Source organism: Myotis davidii, unplaced genomic scaffold, assembly GCF_000327345.1.
Source record: "Myotis davidii unplaced genomic scaffold, ASM32734v1 scaffold370, whole genome shotgun sequence".
Lineage (NCBI taxonomy): Eukaryota > Metazoa > Chordata > Mammalia > Chiroptera > Vespertilionidae > Myotis > Myotis davidii.
This window is the reverse complement of record NW_006288615.1, coordinates 1116623-1133149: the sequence shown is the minus strand read 5'-3', so window position 1 is coordinate 1133149 and position 16527 is coordinate 1116623. Positions and strand designations below refer to the sequence as shown.

Below are 16527 nucleotides of genomic sequence, written 5' to 3'. Positions count from 1 at the left end.
AAGGCAAATACTTACACAGAGCCCTATCTGTCTGTCCCTGTCTGTCTGTCTCCCTCCTGAGCAGGCCTTTCTGCTGCCTGTAGTCATCCATGCTGTAAGTGCTTTAAGAATAGCCCCCTCACTGGTGGTCCACATGGCCTGTGACTGGATGACTAATTCTTAGTATGTGTCTAAGGTGCGGGGTGGTCAGTGTTAGGAAGCCTTGTTATTCACAAGTGTGGACAACATTCTCCATCAACTTGACCAATAGTGAAGGTACCCTTTGGGCTCTTATCTGCTCACTCTTTGTCTTTGCTCTTGGCTCAGAGCTTGAGAGGGAAAGAAGGTAGTTATTTTTAGGCCTCTCCTTCAACTTTCTCAAATGCTCCAAAACAGGATGGTTTTAAGACCAACTGTCCTTGTTGAAGATGAGAAATACTCTTTTATTGAAGAAAGAGACAGGAAGAGATTCCAGTAGTAAAAATGCTGAGCACTATGATTTGGGTAGGATGTTAAAACTATTATTGGTGTAGGATGTTAAGTCCACTCTGCTGGGATCTTTGATGGAAGGGATTGCAGACCTGGGTCAGTAGGACCTTGCTTCTCACCCTGACCATGGTACTCATTGTGCGGCTTTACTTAGTTGTGCCGAGCCTCAGTGTACTCATCCATAAAATGGGACCATTTTTTGTTCTGAAATTTGATAATTGTTTGAAATGACACATTTCTCAATAACATCTATTTATAACTTTAAAATTTTAATTGTAAAGATTAATACATAGAACAGTATGAATAAGAAGTCAGGAACACATAGGATGCCCTCAAGAAGTTTTGAAGTACAATCCTATAATTACAAAAAAATCTAAATTTTACTTCCTCCCAGTGATGATGATATTAGTAAAACATGCACAAATAATAAAAGGACAAAAGTTGGCTTCATATTCTAACTATGTGAGCCATACAAACACATTTATCTCATGGAGCCTCATTTCTCTCACTTGTAAGATGGTTATAGTAAGGTTGCTGTGAAGACTAAAGGAAGCAAATGTGCATATTTCTGCTATGCAGCAGGCAGTAAATAAATGCTAGTTTCTCTTTAATTCTACACTATTTAGCTCTTATGCTATGAGCTATTCCTGGGAAGATGAACCTTTGCAATTGTCTTTTTAGCCAATGCACCTGCAGGGCATGGGCCACCATGAACAGCCGAAGGTGTTGGGGCACATCACACATATTGGTCCACACTTGGGCTCTTTGTTTGCCTAGAAGAGCACTTCCCACTTGATCTCATTTGCATCTCCCCATTAAGCCAACATGTTAAAATAAATGTTATCATAGATTAGGCTCTGTGGGTTCCAGTGTTGGGTACTTCACCCTTGGCCTGAGTGTAACAGTGGAGAACATGCATGGGAGGGTTGTGATCACATATAGCTGAAACTGGTGTACAGTGTTTAGAGCAGGGGTGGAGAACTTTTTTCCTGCCAAGGGCCATTTGGATAGTTATAATATCATTCACGGGGCATACAAAATTATCAACTTAAAAATTAGCCTGCTATATTTAGTTAAACATTTAATTAACTCACCTCTAATGCCTTGCCGGGGCCAGACAAAATGATTCTGTGGACCTATTAAGGCCCACGGCCGGACATTGCCCACTCCTGGTCTAGAGAATTGGATCTGAATCAAATGGAAGGAATCGAAGGACCAGGTGTGCAAGCAGAATCTGGCTTGTCAGTGGACAGGGAAAGTCCAAGAGGCCTCCAGTCCTGTGTGAGCTATGGACCCACAGAGGTCTCTTTCTAACCCTGAGCATCTGTAAGCTTCTGAAGTGGCCAGAAACCACGAAGAGGGTGTCTGGATGGTACAAGTTCAGATCAGTAGATCTCAACAGGAAAGTTCAGATACACACAGAACAGAGAGATCTGAAGCCCACACAGCTATGTGGTCTGGAAAGCTACTGAGTTGCTGAAGGCAGTAAATGAGCCTCCATTGGCCTGACCTCTGCCTCTGGAGGTCACATCACCCACTTCCCTTTCTTACTCACTCTGCTTCAGCCACATGGTCCCGCTTTCTCTTCCTAGAGCAGTTCAGGTTTATTCCTGTCTTCAGGGTCTTGGCCTGTGCTGTTCCTTATGCCTGGAGCTCTCTTTCCTTATATTTTAGCACAAGTATCTTCTTCTCAGCAGACAGATCTCAGCTTGAGTTCATCACATCCTGAAATCTGAGACCTCACAGTGAAGGGCACTACACATGAAATGGAATCAGCCCTTCCAGCAGCCATCACTAGAGATCCTGATACCTCAATAGGATTTACATGCAAATTAATACCATTTTAGTGGTTCCATTTTCATGTCAACCTTCTGTGCCAGTGTTCACCCTAATAATGTTTCTTAGAAATTTGCCCCAGTAGATATACTATCTGGCCCCCCATCAGTAATAAGAAGCAATAATCAAGCAGACCGTACAAATTTATCAAAATGATCAACAAAGTTGATCCAGAATTACCCAAAAAGGATCATTCAAATAACTCTGGTGTTCTGTATATATTCTGAGGCAAATGCAAACCCTAAATTCTTGAAATTCACAAACAACCCTGGTAAAATGTTACTGCAACTTATTCTTACAACCTTGGAACTGATCATAATTTTTGGGGTGTGTATGTGTATTTTTATAAAATGTTTGCATTTCTAGAATCAAGGTCTAAAAATCAAAATTCCTATAAATTTTTACTTAGTGGTGTTTTGTATCATCTGTATAGAAGCTCTAAGGTTCATACAATTAGAATTACAGTTAACCTTGCTGATTGAGAGTTGAACGATAGACACTGAACAGTTGAATCTGTGGTCAAACTATTGGATTACTGATATTCTGCAGGTGAGAAATAGGAGACTAGGCTATCTTGGATTTATGCATTCAATCAGTGAAAATGTTAAATGTGAAAGCACTTTGGAAAATACAAAATGTCAAACAAATTGAATTTAAACCAAAACACAAATTATCCCTCAGACCCATATGTGTGACATTTTTCCTGAACAGTTTGTGTGCATACATTCCGGGTCATGCACCTGCTGGGGCTGCTGAGACCACCCCATTCAGCATGTGCTGGTGTGCAATTCTTCCCCAGCCACGCTGTAGCCATTACAGTAAATGATTCATGCAGTGGGACTCCCAGGATGCAGCAGAGCAATGACTTATGAGGAGCACTCCCAGACCAGGAGTCAGCAGCTGCAGCCACCTGGTGCAGATAGATTTGCTGCCTCTCAGACCAAGCGTTGGATTTATTCAGATCCAACTTGGCTCCAAACTTGATTAGTGTGCAAAGCAGCCATATTCACTTATCAGAGAAGCTTTAGATGAAGGTAAAGTTGGGAAAAGCAAAGGGTGAGGCAGAGGGAAGCAGAGGTTTTAGGAGAAATTTTGAGTTTTCCTAAAAGTCCAATCAACTTGGAACTCAGAGTTTTGGGAAACAGAGCCGATGGTCAGAAATACAAGCAGTTTAGGCAGCTCATCAGGCCCGGGACAACGTGCCGAGCACATAATGCGGTACAGTTGTCTTTCCACTGTCCTGGCCTTCTGGTTGTGCACTCCCTAAGTGTACACAGTTAATATGATGTGTAAACTATTTATGTGGTTATGCATCAACCATAAGATTTCACAACCCGTGTGGCCCTGCTGCAGCAATGAGATCTGAGCCCTCCACCAAGTTGGAGCAGAAAGCCGTACTGGCTGCCTTTGTGTTGATGCTAAATGGGTGTTAGAGCAGACTCTGTGAGTGTTGGACTCCATCCTACAACTGAATTTTTTCAGAGAATGTCAAAATACTTGGAAATCAAGTGAGTCACACTTCTCTTTCAGCCAGAAAAATGAGTTGTCTCTCTCAATGTGCACCAGGTAATGCCAAATGCAATGACTGCCCATTTCAGGATTGAGTCTTGGGTCAAATTTCACAAAACACCTTCTCTCTTCCATTATGACCATTTGTTTGCAGTGACTTCTACTGGTCCATCCGCCTGTGTGTGATTTGGCACAGAAGGTGCTGTGAATGCACTAATGGTCAGTCCTATGGCTCCCTGGGCTTTGTGAGCTCAGGCAGGCAGGCTCCAATGGCAACGCGAGACTTCAAGCGTGAGTGTTGGTGAAAAGCTCAGGAGTCAGAAGATCTGGATGCAAAGAGCTGTCTCTTCTGTTGTCCCGTTCTCAAACTTTCAGGAACGCTCCAGGCTTAGGGCATGGGTCATTTTTCCATTAGGCTTCTGGGAAAGGGGTCCTTGTGCTCTTCTGCAAACTAACTTCTCCAGGTAAAGAATAGCTGACGCTCGGATTCCATGTCATTAAGATGAGGCTATGAGGGCAACAGTGAGAAGAGTCCTGAGGATTTCCTGGGAAGACAGGCCCATTCCCATCCATCTCTGAGTCTTATTTTCAGGTACACAGAGCCCTAATCTGGAAGTGATGGCCGAGAGGCGGTGGTGATGGTGCGAGCAGAGAAGGCATCTTCTTTTCACATGAGTTAACTTCTCTTTGGTCTTGCTTCGTCCTTTTAAATTTTTATAGCTTTTTTTCAAATCCTGCTCCTGTTATCCAGAGCATTCCATTTGTGTGCAGGTCTGCAAACAGGACTTCTGCCAGACACTGAGATTACATTCCATCCTTCACTTTTTCCCTGTGCATACAGGTTGGTGCTTTTTGGAAGGGTATAGGGCAACGCTCAATAATCCTGAGCTCAGGGCATGTGCCTCAGAGGCACCAGCCACTTTTCCTTTCTTCTTCCACCACCCAGGTGCTCCTCTCTAGGGACCAACCACCACATGCCCGGCAGTGAACATTCTTACTTTTTAGAAACATGTTTCCTAACTTACGCTCACAGCAAGCCCATGGGGTATATGTTGCTATTTTCCTCTTATAAATTAGGAAGCCAAGGCTCAGGGAAGTGAAGTAAATGTTGAAGCCATGATTGGAAGCAAGGTGGGTGTGATCCCAAGGCCCACACTCCTTCCACTAGTTACATTGGAAGATAATACATGGGTACTTTCTTCTAATAATGTATCACTCCTTTTAAAATTATTATAAAAGGAATACATTATTTTTAAAAAGCTGGGAAATAAATGCCTGAGATGTATAAAGAAGGAAATAAAAATCACTGCCTTCTAGAGATCACTGTTGTTAGCACATCCAGGCAGAGGCCAAGAACTTATATCAAGACTTGTATTTGACAACACACCCAGGAAGTGACATCAGTTTCTTAGGCCACATCTGTAAAATGGGGAGAGAAAGTAATACATCTTCTGGTGGTTATAATGATTAAATGAGATATTTTCAAAGAGCTTAGTCCATGGTAAGAAAACAAAAAATGTTCATCCCCATTATCACTCTATTCTTCTAAGCTTTTTAGTATGTAGACAGACATGTTAAGCTTACATATGCTTGTACTATACAACCAGTCCTGTTTGATAACCTTCTTTAATTCTTTAGCTATTTGATGAACATCTCTTCATTTCACTAAGAGTTGAACATTTAGATTGTTTCCCACCTTTTTACATTTTTAATTGATTTTTTTAGAGAAAGGAAGAGACAGAAGGGAGAGGGAGAGGGAGAGGGAGAGAGAGAGAGAGAGAGAGAGAGAGAGAGAGAGAGAGAGAGAGAGAGAAAAACATCAATGTGAGAAAGCAACATCGATCAGTTACATCCTGCATGAGCCCGGACTGGGCTTTGATCTACAATCTGGGAATTTGCCCTGATCTGGAATTGAACCTGCCGCCTTTTGGTGTATGGAACGATGTTCCAACCAACTGAGCCACATCAGCTAGGGCATCCCTTGTTTTTGCTTTTATAAATTGTGTTGTCTACTGTGGGATGAAGAGAGAGAATGGAAGTGGGGATTCTAACTATATCTGTAACATTTTATAAAAAAACACTAAAGTAAAAATGAAAAATATGAACATTTATTAACTTTGGTGAGTACATGGGTTTCTGGGCCTATTTTCTGAATGTTTTTCTAAATGTGTAATAGTTGATAATTTAACATTTAAACATTATGATGCTGAGATGAATCCTTGTACACAGGGCTTTGTATCCTATGGGACCAATTCCCCAGCATAAATTCTCTGGACTCTTCTCTCTGTTGTACTCACAACCCTAAGACCATACAAGTGTTGTATATCAATTTACACAGCCCCCATTTCTGTACTGTTATCAATTGTGGTTATCAAAAATTTAAATTATGTTTGGGAACTGAGAGGAATTGCATTTAAAAAATAATTATGACCCGGCTGATGTGACTCAGTGGTTGAGGAATGACCTATGAACCAGGAGGTTAAGGTTCGATTCATGGTCAGGGCACATGCCCAGGTTGTGGGCTTGATCCCCAGCAGGGGCATGCAGGAGGCAGCTGATCAATGATTCTCTCTCATCATTGATGTTTCTCTCTCTCTCTCCCTCTCCCTCCCTCTCTGAAATCAATAAAAATAGAATTAAAAAATAATTATGAAGCTAAATAATTTTCTATATGCATTTCTTTGGTGAATTCCTTTTACATCCTTTGCCCATTTTTCTATGACATGTTCATGGTTTTTCTTAATGATTTCTAAGAGGTCTTTATATAGTAGCTCTGGATCTGGAAAATCCTTAGAAAATAAACCTTCCCAGTCAGGATGAACCTTACATTTTAAGTTACCCATGCAAGGATAGGAAAGACCTTCCCATCCTAAAGGCCACACTTATTTCTAGCCATTTGCTTGTTTTTGCCTTCAGACCTCCAGTGGAAGTCCGGGCACATGGCGGAGAGTCTCACCAACATGCCCCGGCACTCCCTCTACATCATCATCGGGGCCCTGTGCGTCGCCTTCATCCTAATGCTGATCATCCTGATTGTGGGGATTTGCCGCATCAGCCGCATCGAGTACCAGGGTTCTTCCAGGCCGGCCTACGAGGAGTTCTACAACTGCCGCAGCATTGACAGCGAGTTCAGCAATGCCATCGCCTCCATACGGCATGCCAGGTGGGCTGTTGCAGGGGCAGCAGGAGGGGAAAGGGACAGGCTGCTTTCACATGTGCACTCTTGGGACCAGGATTATATTGTAAATAGGACTTTACACCCACAAAGAGGGTTTCACAGAATAAACCTAGGTTCAAGGTGCTGTTGAACCTATTGAATGTTGTTGGGGTTGATACTGAGACTGCTTTATAAGCAAACCCCTTTTCAGTGGTTGTTGGCTTCCTGATTTTATTTGGTACATTCCTTCGATTTGTGTTTATCTGTGCGATAAATATCTGATTCTTAATCACTGAGTATGAAAAATTTTAGATGATTTACTTTTGGAATGTCTTTAGCTGTATTACTCTCCAAACAGTCAGCATAGATATAAATTATTCCCTTTTATAACTTTAAAAATGGCTAACAGCCATCACACAGAAACCTATGTGAAAAAAATAATGATGGAAAACTTCCCTTACCTGCTGAAGGAACTAGACATACAAGGCCAGGAAGCACAGAGGGTCACAAACAAGATGAACCCAAAGAGGCCAAATCCAAAATACATCAAATTTAAATGCTAAAGGTTAAAGAAAAAGAGAGAATATTAAAAGCAGCAAGAGAAAAGCAGTTAGTTACCTAAAAGGGAGCTCCCATGAGACTGTCAGCTGATTTCTCAACAGAAATTTTGCAGGCCATATGGGATTGGCAAGAACTATTCAAAGTGATGAAAAGCAAGGACCTACTACCAAGATAACTGTACCCAGCAAATCTATCATTTAGAATTGAAGGCAGATAAAGAGCTTCTCAGACAACATAAAGCTAAAAAAGTTCACCACCAAACCCATATATATAAAATGTTAATGGGTTTCTTTTAAAAAGAAGAAGGGAAAAAAGATAAAAAATATGAATAACAAAATGGCTATAAAAACATATCTATCAACAATTGAATCTAAAAACAAAATAAATAAACAAGCATAACAGAAACAGACTCATAGATACAGAGAACATTTTGACAATTGCAAGATGGGGAAGAGGATGGGGGATGGGTGAAAAAAAGTGAAGGGAAAAAGAAGTACAAAATGGTAGTTACAGAATAGTCACAGGGATATAAAGTACAGCACAAGGAATATAGTCAATAATATAATAATTATATATGGTGTCTGATGGGTACTAGACTTATCAGAATGATCACTTAAGTTATATAATACTAGAGGCCCAGTGTACAAAAATTCATGCACTTGCGGGGGGTGGGGGAGGGTCCTTCAGCCCGGCCTGTGCCTTCTCGCAGTCTGGGACCCCTTGGGGGATGTCCACCTTCTGGCTTAGGCCTGCTCCCAGGGAATTGGGCCTAAGCTGGCAGTCAGACATCCCTCTGGCAGCCTGGGAGCCCTCGGGGGATGCCACATCTGATGAACGGCTTAGGCCCGCTCCCCACACTGTTAGTTGGACATCCTTAGCGTTGTTGCGGAGGCAGGAGAGGCTCCCACCACCGCTGCACTGGCCAGCCATCAGCTGGCTTCTGGCTGAATGGCACTCACCTTGTGGAAGCACACTGATATCTAGGGGTCAGCTCCTGCATTGAGCATCTGCCCCCTGGTGGTCAGTGCATGTCATAGTGACCAGTCATTCCCGGTCATTCTGCCATTAGGGTCAATTTGCATATTACCCTTTTATTATATAGGATTTAGTCACTGGGTTGTACATCTGGAACTAATATAATACCATGTGTCAAATGTAATTGAAAAATAAGAAATTATTTTTTAAAATGGAGTTTGTATTATATAAAACAGTGTCCTTTACTGGAGGGAAGACTCAGAAAGGGACAAGGACTTGGTGTGCTATCCCAGAAAGAATGTGAGTTCCTGTGTCTGAGATACTTCATTGAGCCCAATTATTCCATTACCTGACTCTGGATTTTAGATGATTTAACCTTCCACAATACAGTTCCCTCAACTGTAGAAAGGAATAACCCTTCCTTCCAAGACAGTTATGGCAATCAAATTAACTTACAAATAATAAAGGATTGTTAAATAATAATAAACAGATAACACCATATTTACCTCTCCAAATCAATTATAACACTAAAAAAAAATCGCTAATCTAACATGTTGGTGACTTTTGCAAAGAATATTTATTACAAAAATGATGATATTGTGTGTTAAAGAATATCGCCTTTTCTTTTAATTGGTAAGACAAGCTAAAGCATACAATTCAGAAAGTCAGCGTGCTATAGTAACAAGTGGGCTGAGCTTGGTGTCTTAAGATTGGGGCTCAAGGGTACTCTTAGCTGCATTGATTGGGTCATCATATATTGATATTGGTTTTGATACAAGCAGATCCAAATTCTGTCTGAATGGCGAAGAAGCTCAGAAGTTCAGAAAGTTTGCTTTCTTCAAAAGGAAAGCCCCAAACCCAACACTTAGATCTTACAGAAATTTTGCCACGTCAATGGAAGCAGAAGCCAGTCCCCAGCTTCCAGGCAGAGGAGCCAGTGGAAGAGAGGAGTTAGGAGACAGCATCTGCCCTCATGCCTCGGGGCAGTAAGGATAGCTTCTTAGTGGGACTTGCACGAGCCTGAGCCTGACTTCTACAAGTATGAGGAAAAAAGGGTTCATCCCTCCCCATATCAAGACCTACACAGATGCCTGTCATTTGCTCCTTCCATTAAGAGTCAACTGGACAACACAGCTTCCAGGAAGCCCTTAGATCAGTGGTTCTCAACCTGTAGGTGGAGACCCCTTTGGGGATCGAGCAACCCTTTCACAGGGGTCGCCTAAGACCATTGGAAAACACATATATAATTACATATTATTTTTGTGATTAATCACTATGCTTTAATTATGTTCAATTTGTAACAATGAAATTGGGGGTCACCACAACATGAGGAACTGTATTAAAGGGTCGCGGCATTAGGAAGGTTGAGAACCACTGCCTTAGATCGATCCCTGCAAATCTCATCTCAATTGTTTATTTGACTAATTTTTCCACTAGCGTGTGCATCAAGAACAGAGGTTTATTTATTTTTTAAATTACTTCATCTCCAGTGGGTCCTGGTATATAGCAGACCTTACTAAAATTTGAGGTCTTACTAAACTTTGTTCTGAAATGTATGGATGATCTTTGTTAGTGGTTAATGGAAGATGCCTTCATCTGCCTAAGAGAGAGATTCATTTCAGACACTAGCTTGGTGAGTGGAACCAGCCTGCAGGAGTCTTTGCAGTGTCCTGCAATCATTGAATGACACACAGAAGATGTGAAAAGGAGAGAATAGATAAGTTCAGTTGTTCAAGAGTTCCTAGAGGGGTTCAGTTCACCAGGAAGGAGCAGATGTCACCACTTTATACTGGGGTGTACTGGGAGACCCAAGAAATTGGATTCTTCTACTGTGATAGGATCCCTAGCTAAGTAAGATGCTTTTGCAGTCAAGAGGAAGAATATTTTATTTTGGCCTCAGAATAGTTTAAAATAGATCCTTCTGGCCAAAACCGGTTTGGCTCAGTGGATAGAGCGTTGGCCTGCGGACTGAAGGGTCCCAGGTTCGATTCCGGGCAAGGGCATGTACCTGGGTTGCGGGCACATCTCCAGTGGGAGATGTGCAGGAGGCAGCTGATCGATGTTTCTCTCTCATCGATGTTTCTAACTCTCTATCTCTCTCTCTTCCTCTCTGTGGAAAATCAATAAAATATATTTTAAAAAAAAATAGATCCTTCTGGGCTTCCTGATTATAGAGCCCATTGGGAAGATATTTACCAAATATTCTTGGAAGGAAAGGATAAACTTGAAAGCATTTACAAACCTGGTTCTTATTTGGTGCCGATTTTTATCAAAAATATTTACTGCAGAATTCCTAACCAACAAGCTCCTCCATGAACCAGTGACTGCAAACAAAACCATTGAAGTCAAAACAGTACCTTCCACATATCTTGGAACATTCCCATCGAAAGGTGTTTGTAGTTACAACCTGTGGTTTCTACAGCATGGCCCTCTGGAGGCAGGCTGGGTCTCTGGCTGGTGGGCCCTTTTTGCTCCCTTTTCTTGGAAACCCTAGAAAGCACTGACAAAACACAATGCTTGTGATATTACCCTCCTCCTACTCTTCAGCAGTAGCCTATGCCTAATGTTCATTACATGGCCTGTCTTCCTGTCGCTAGTCTGGAGTTGACATTGGATAAGAATGACTGTAGCTCAGCAACCACACAGGACGAAACTGAGTGGGTCATCTGTGACATTCAAGAGTGACCGAGGAAGTGTGTGGTGACTGTGATGTCAGCAATCGATTGGTGCTGGTGCTGGGTTGAGAAGGAGCCCCTCTCTCATATCCTATGAGTCATCAGCTCTGTAGCTGCTTTGCTTACCTTCAGGTTGAGAGATTTTATAACTGACTGACTGGCTGGCGGGAGCGATGACATGACTCTCCAAGTTCTGGTCATATCTGATTGCTTGCTGCTCCACCAGCTGTAAGTGCCTGATCTCAGAAAACAAAAAGGAAGGAGAGCTATGAGAGGAAACAGTCACTTTCTCTCAAATAGCATCTCCTGATGTGGGCCTTTTTCAAGGTCAGAACCATCTGACATTCTTTGTGGCATTGTTTTAGCTGTTGACTTTCAGAGGAATATGAGCTAGAAGAATATGAACTCTGTGATCTGCCTTTTAACTAGTTGTGGTATTTTTTTTATTGAAATAAGGTACGTAAGACTTGTCACCAAATATGATGTTTAGATGCCTGTCACACAGATACTACTGTTACCATGACTCTGTTAGTGCTTCCGCGATGGTTAACATGGCCAGGACTACACTAAATCCTTTGGAGAGAGGGACTGTGGCCTTCATCTAGGGCTGTAAAATGCTACACTTCGTGGGCCATACAGTCTTTAGGTCTCTGTGCCTCCTCAATTCTGCCTTTGTAGCCGCAAAGGCACTACACATGGACACAACTGTGTTCCAATAAAACTCTATTTGAAAAATAGGCAACAGGCTGCAACTGGCTTGCAGGCTGTAGTGTACTAACCCCTGGTTCACATTATGCTTTTCTATAGCTTCAAAAATATGCAATTAAAATTAATTAAATTCATATTATTGGTGGTATCTCATTACCAGTGTAGCTGGCTATTTTATGAGAAATACATTGTCCAAATATTTGTACCTTGGGTACTCTCTGACATTTTCAGACTTGGGAGAAAGTGTTAAGACCCAGTTGACTTTTACACTGGTGCCCCTTTTCTGAGTCTCAGATTATGCAGGCCTCACTCGATTGAGATACACAGACCGCAGTCGGCTGTACACATTTATGCACACAGAATCCTGGACCTTTGGTGAGGCTTCGCATTGTAGACACGAGTTTATTGATGACTTCAGTGTTGCAGTAATAGCTGTGATTTTTCAGTGGCAGCATGCTTTAACTCTTTGTCTCTGCATGTGCCTGGCACCCACCGGGTGCTCCTGGAGGCCAGTAAATCTTGAATGAATGGGAATACACGATAGAAAAACATTTAAAAAGAAAATATCACATGAAAATGCAATGTTTCTCCTTTCCCATTCGATTCTCCTTTCTATCTCTGTACGTAAGACAGACTTTTCAAAGGAAGAAATAGGAAAGGGGGGAGATGACATGTAAGCCAGCATAAAGTACCCCCTTGATGTCTTAGGATGCTCATCCTCGACACCTTTTAAAAATTTTAGCTTCTTTTAAAATTTCATTTCTAATGGACCCTAGTGGACTTGAAATAGTTAAAACCTGTTTTTTATAAAAGGCAGGTGGGGGGTGGGTTCGTGTGGAAGATCCTTTAAATCCCACTGCACTGCAGGGGCTTCGGTGGAAGGTGAGGTCTTGAATGGGAAGAGACCACCCAGGAGCTGAATTGGCTGTATTGTAATCATCACCATCTTGATACTGACTTTTCAGGAAGTCCCAAAATTGTATTTTGGCGCCCAGGGCTTCTGTTTGTCAGTCCTGCTGTCAAGGAGATTTTGAAATATACCAATCTGTTGGGACAATGGCTTTGTGCTCACGGAAGAAACAATGGCATGTGTGTACATGAGTGTCAGGGAGTAATAGGTAGGTGGGACTGGATGGCACATTTTGTGGACAAACACCTATTTGAAGTCATTTCCTCCCTCATCCCTTCTCCTTGTCTTGGGGCCTCAGAAGACCACTGAGCCTTCACAGCCCTCCGGCAAGTCTCACAGGAGGGGCTGTCTGTCCATGGTCTGGGGTAGACCACCCTGTCAATGTGCATTCCAGGCTCCAGAGTGAATGTAAAATAAACTTGCCTCTCCACGTCCTTACAGGTCTCAGAAGAAAAAGATAAATCAATATATGTCCTTTTAAATCCTATTGTAGAGCCGTCACGCCTGACTGCTTTGCCAAGATTTAACTTACAAGCTTCAACATTAATTTGGACTCTGTGTTTTGTGGAATCCGTTTCTTGCCTCTTGCACCAAAGATTAATATTTTTACTCATTCAGTGTTACTAGGAGGAAGTCTTAAATTTCTGTACTTGCTAGAGAATATATTTGTTAGGGTATTTTTATAGTTCCATTTGATTCTTGAATATAAGTTATTCTTACCATTTGCCTTTCATAGGACTTGAGATCCAACATGTACCTAACTAGAGTCCTCTCTTCTGTGATTATAGGTTTGGAAAGAAATCCCGGCCTGCGATGTACGACGTGACCCCCATCGCCTATGAGGACTACAGCCCCGATGACAAACCTTTGGTCACACTGATTAAAACAAAAGATTTGTAGTCATTTTTTGGATTATTTTTCAAAAAGATGGGATACTACACTCATTGAAATATTTTTAAGAAAATAAAAAGCTTAAGAAATTTAAAATGTTAGCTGCTCAAGAGTTTTCGGTAGAATATCTAAGAACTAATTTTCTGCAGCTTTTAGTTTGAAACACATATTTTAAACATGGAATTTGAGAAGTCCATAGACTACGTCTTAACGTACTTTCATCCCTCTAAACCCTAAGCTTTGACTAGTGTGTGGTCTTTTCACGAGAGACCCTATCATGACACCCAGATTAATTTCCGTGGCTGTGACAGAAATAGTCTAATCAAGGAGAAGTTTCTAGTTAACGTGTGAGTGTGGCTTTCTGAGTAGAGTTAGGAAACACATAGAGAATGACGCGTAGTACAGTATCCCTGTGACTTAAAAAGAAGTCTGAAATGTCTGTTTTGTGAAAAAGAAAGTAGTTACCTTTACTATTCCTAACCCGAATGAAATTAGCCTTTGCCTTATTCTGTGCATGGGTAAGTAACTTATTTCTGCACTGTTTTGTTGAACCTTGTGGAACATTCTTTTGAGTTTGTTTTTGGTCGTTTTTGTAACAGTCGTCAAGCTAGGCCTTGAAAACGTACTTAAAGGAAGGGCCTAGTGAGGCAATTACAGTCGAATTGGATCTATATTTTCTTTCAAAAGTCAAGGTCTTTTTAATTGTGAGCAAGTTACATTTATGTTGGAGCTGTCCGTTGCTAAGAGATAGTAACTGTAAGAGGGTACCAGCCCCTTCCGTAGCGAGTAGCTCTCATAGTGCATCTTTATTTATATGAGGACTTTTTTGTGGCTGTATTTGATTGATATGTGCTTCTTCTGATTCTTGCTAATTTCAAGGAATATTGAATAAATATTACCGAGTCAAGGAAACACTTGTCTCTTGTTCTTTTAAAATGACATAAAACACATTATTTCTGGGGCTCAAACTCTCAGAAAAAACAATGTCATAATTGTGAGCCAGATAGTATTCTGTACAAATAAAAACACAACAATGGCAGTTCTCCAAAATAACGTCAATGTGAACTATCCATGTCAATAGTTATAATAGTGGTGTATGGGGGGGGGGGGAGCACATCTCCTGGCACATTGTACTCAATAAACAGTAACTCCTTATACCTAATGGGTTCTTGTGGCAAGGACAGGAAGAAAGGCAAAGTCTCGTGTTGGTGGGGCAGGATGACCATGCTGCAGAAATTCAAGCAGAAATGAAATTCAGTTAGTGCATTATAGACCTCAGTTTCTGGATTGAATCAGCAACCCCATAATTTTATAATGGAGGTTTTGCAAGAATGAATTTCCATGCTAGCTCTTAACATTTTCTAATTCGCAGATTAAAATTTAACCCACAGACACATTCCCAGACTGCTGTGCGGCAGTAGAGACCAACAGATAGCCAAGCATTGTCATCTTTCTGCTGGCTTATTTGAAAATCTCCAAATTGCTAAAGAAAATGTCCACAAAATTGAAATATTTTTATTATTAAACCAGTCCATGTGGAAAACACTGCATGGCCAAATTACATTTTAATAAGGTAATTTCCTGCTTTCCCAAGTCAAAAGGCCCCTTAACAATTTGAAATTCTGATACTGTGGTTTCCTTATATTGGAAAACAAGCAACTTTTACAGTCTTTCAGAAATGTGACTCCCATGGGGAATTTCAATTTGACTCATGATAGCAGGATCTTTCTTGCAGTGAGATGGATATAAATCCATAAGGACATACAAAGCGGTCCTTAGATCAGCTGAATTTTAGGCAGATCTACACACACACACACACACACACACACATACACGTGCACACATATATACACAGAGAGACACAGACATACTATGGAGGAGCTGAGTTTAAATTCAATTCACTAGACCAGGGCTTCTCAAGCTCTGTACTATTGATATTTTGGTCTGGATTATTCTTTGTAGTGGACTGTCCTGTGTGTTGTTGGGGCATCCCTGGCCTCTACCCACTAGAGGCCAATAGTACTTCCCAGTATGTGGCAACCAGAAATATCCCAAAATATTGTCAAACTTCCCCTGGGGTGCAAAATCACCCCTGGTTGAGAACCACTGAACTAGAAAATCTCTCATTCCTTTTTATTTTTTCCCATCTGTTCACCTATTCTCTCACTCATGCAGTTTATTCCATCTGTTCATATTACAAATCTACAGGAGCTGTGTTGTGTATTGTACAAGTAGTGTTCTCAAACGCCTCCTCGTGACCCACGGGTGCTTCATGATGAGTCTAGGGATGGAGAGCCAAAAATGTGCTGCTAATTCTATAGGTTTCAATTTTGTCTAGACTTGCTTTTTCATGATTTAGGCTGATTAAAGGTTTTCTTTGTAATAAGATGACTTGCACTCAATATTTTAATAAAAATAGCTTATGTTTATTAATGCTGATTGCGTGCTGGCCAAACTGCTGATCAATTTATGAAGATTATCTGCATTAATCCTCACAGTAACCCAATGAGGGTAGACTTTAATGACTGACATTCTTAGGAAGAAACTAAATCCCAGATATTTTAAATAGCTTTTCAAGGTCCCACCGTTTTTTAGACATAGAAACAGTTTTAAAACACGAATCAGAGCTTCTGCTCATAGTCCTTATTTATCCATCCGCCCATCTACCCATCTACCCATCCATTCATCCCATCCACCCATTCACCCATCCATCCATCTACCTAACCATCATTAATTCATTAGATCTTCATTAATTAATTCATTCAGCAAGTATTTATTAAATGCCTATGATGGACCAGTAAACCCTTCCCTTATTGGGAAGGAGGGCTGACAGCAGG

General features: G+C 41.3%; 1 protein-coding gene across 1 annotated transcript in view; it reads left to right on the top strand.

Annotated features, from left to right (window-relative positions):
* Nucleotides 1-14602, top strand: part of DNER (delta/notch like EGF repeat containing) — a 148059-nt gene extending 133457 nt beyond the window's left edge. Inside the window, exons 12-13 of the mRNA XM_015561801.1 lie at nucleotides 6730-6976; nucleotides 13588-14602. Coding sequence (XP_015417287.1) covers nucleotides 6730-6976; nucleotides 13588-13699 — 359 coding nt within the window. The 3' untranslated portion in view covers nucleotides 13700-14602. The remainder of the gene's footprint in view (nucleotides 1-6729; nucleotides 6977-13587) is intronic.
* Nucleotides 14603-16527: the final 1925 nt, after the last annotated feature.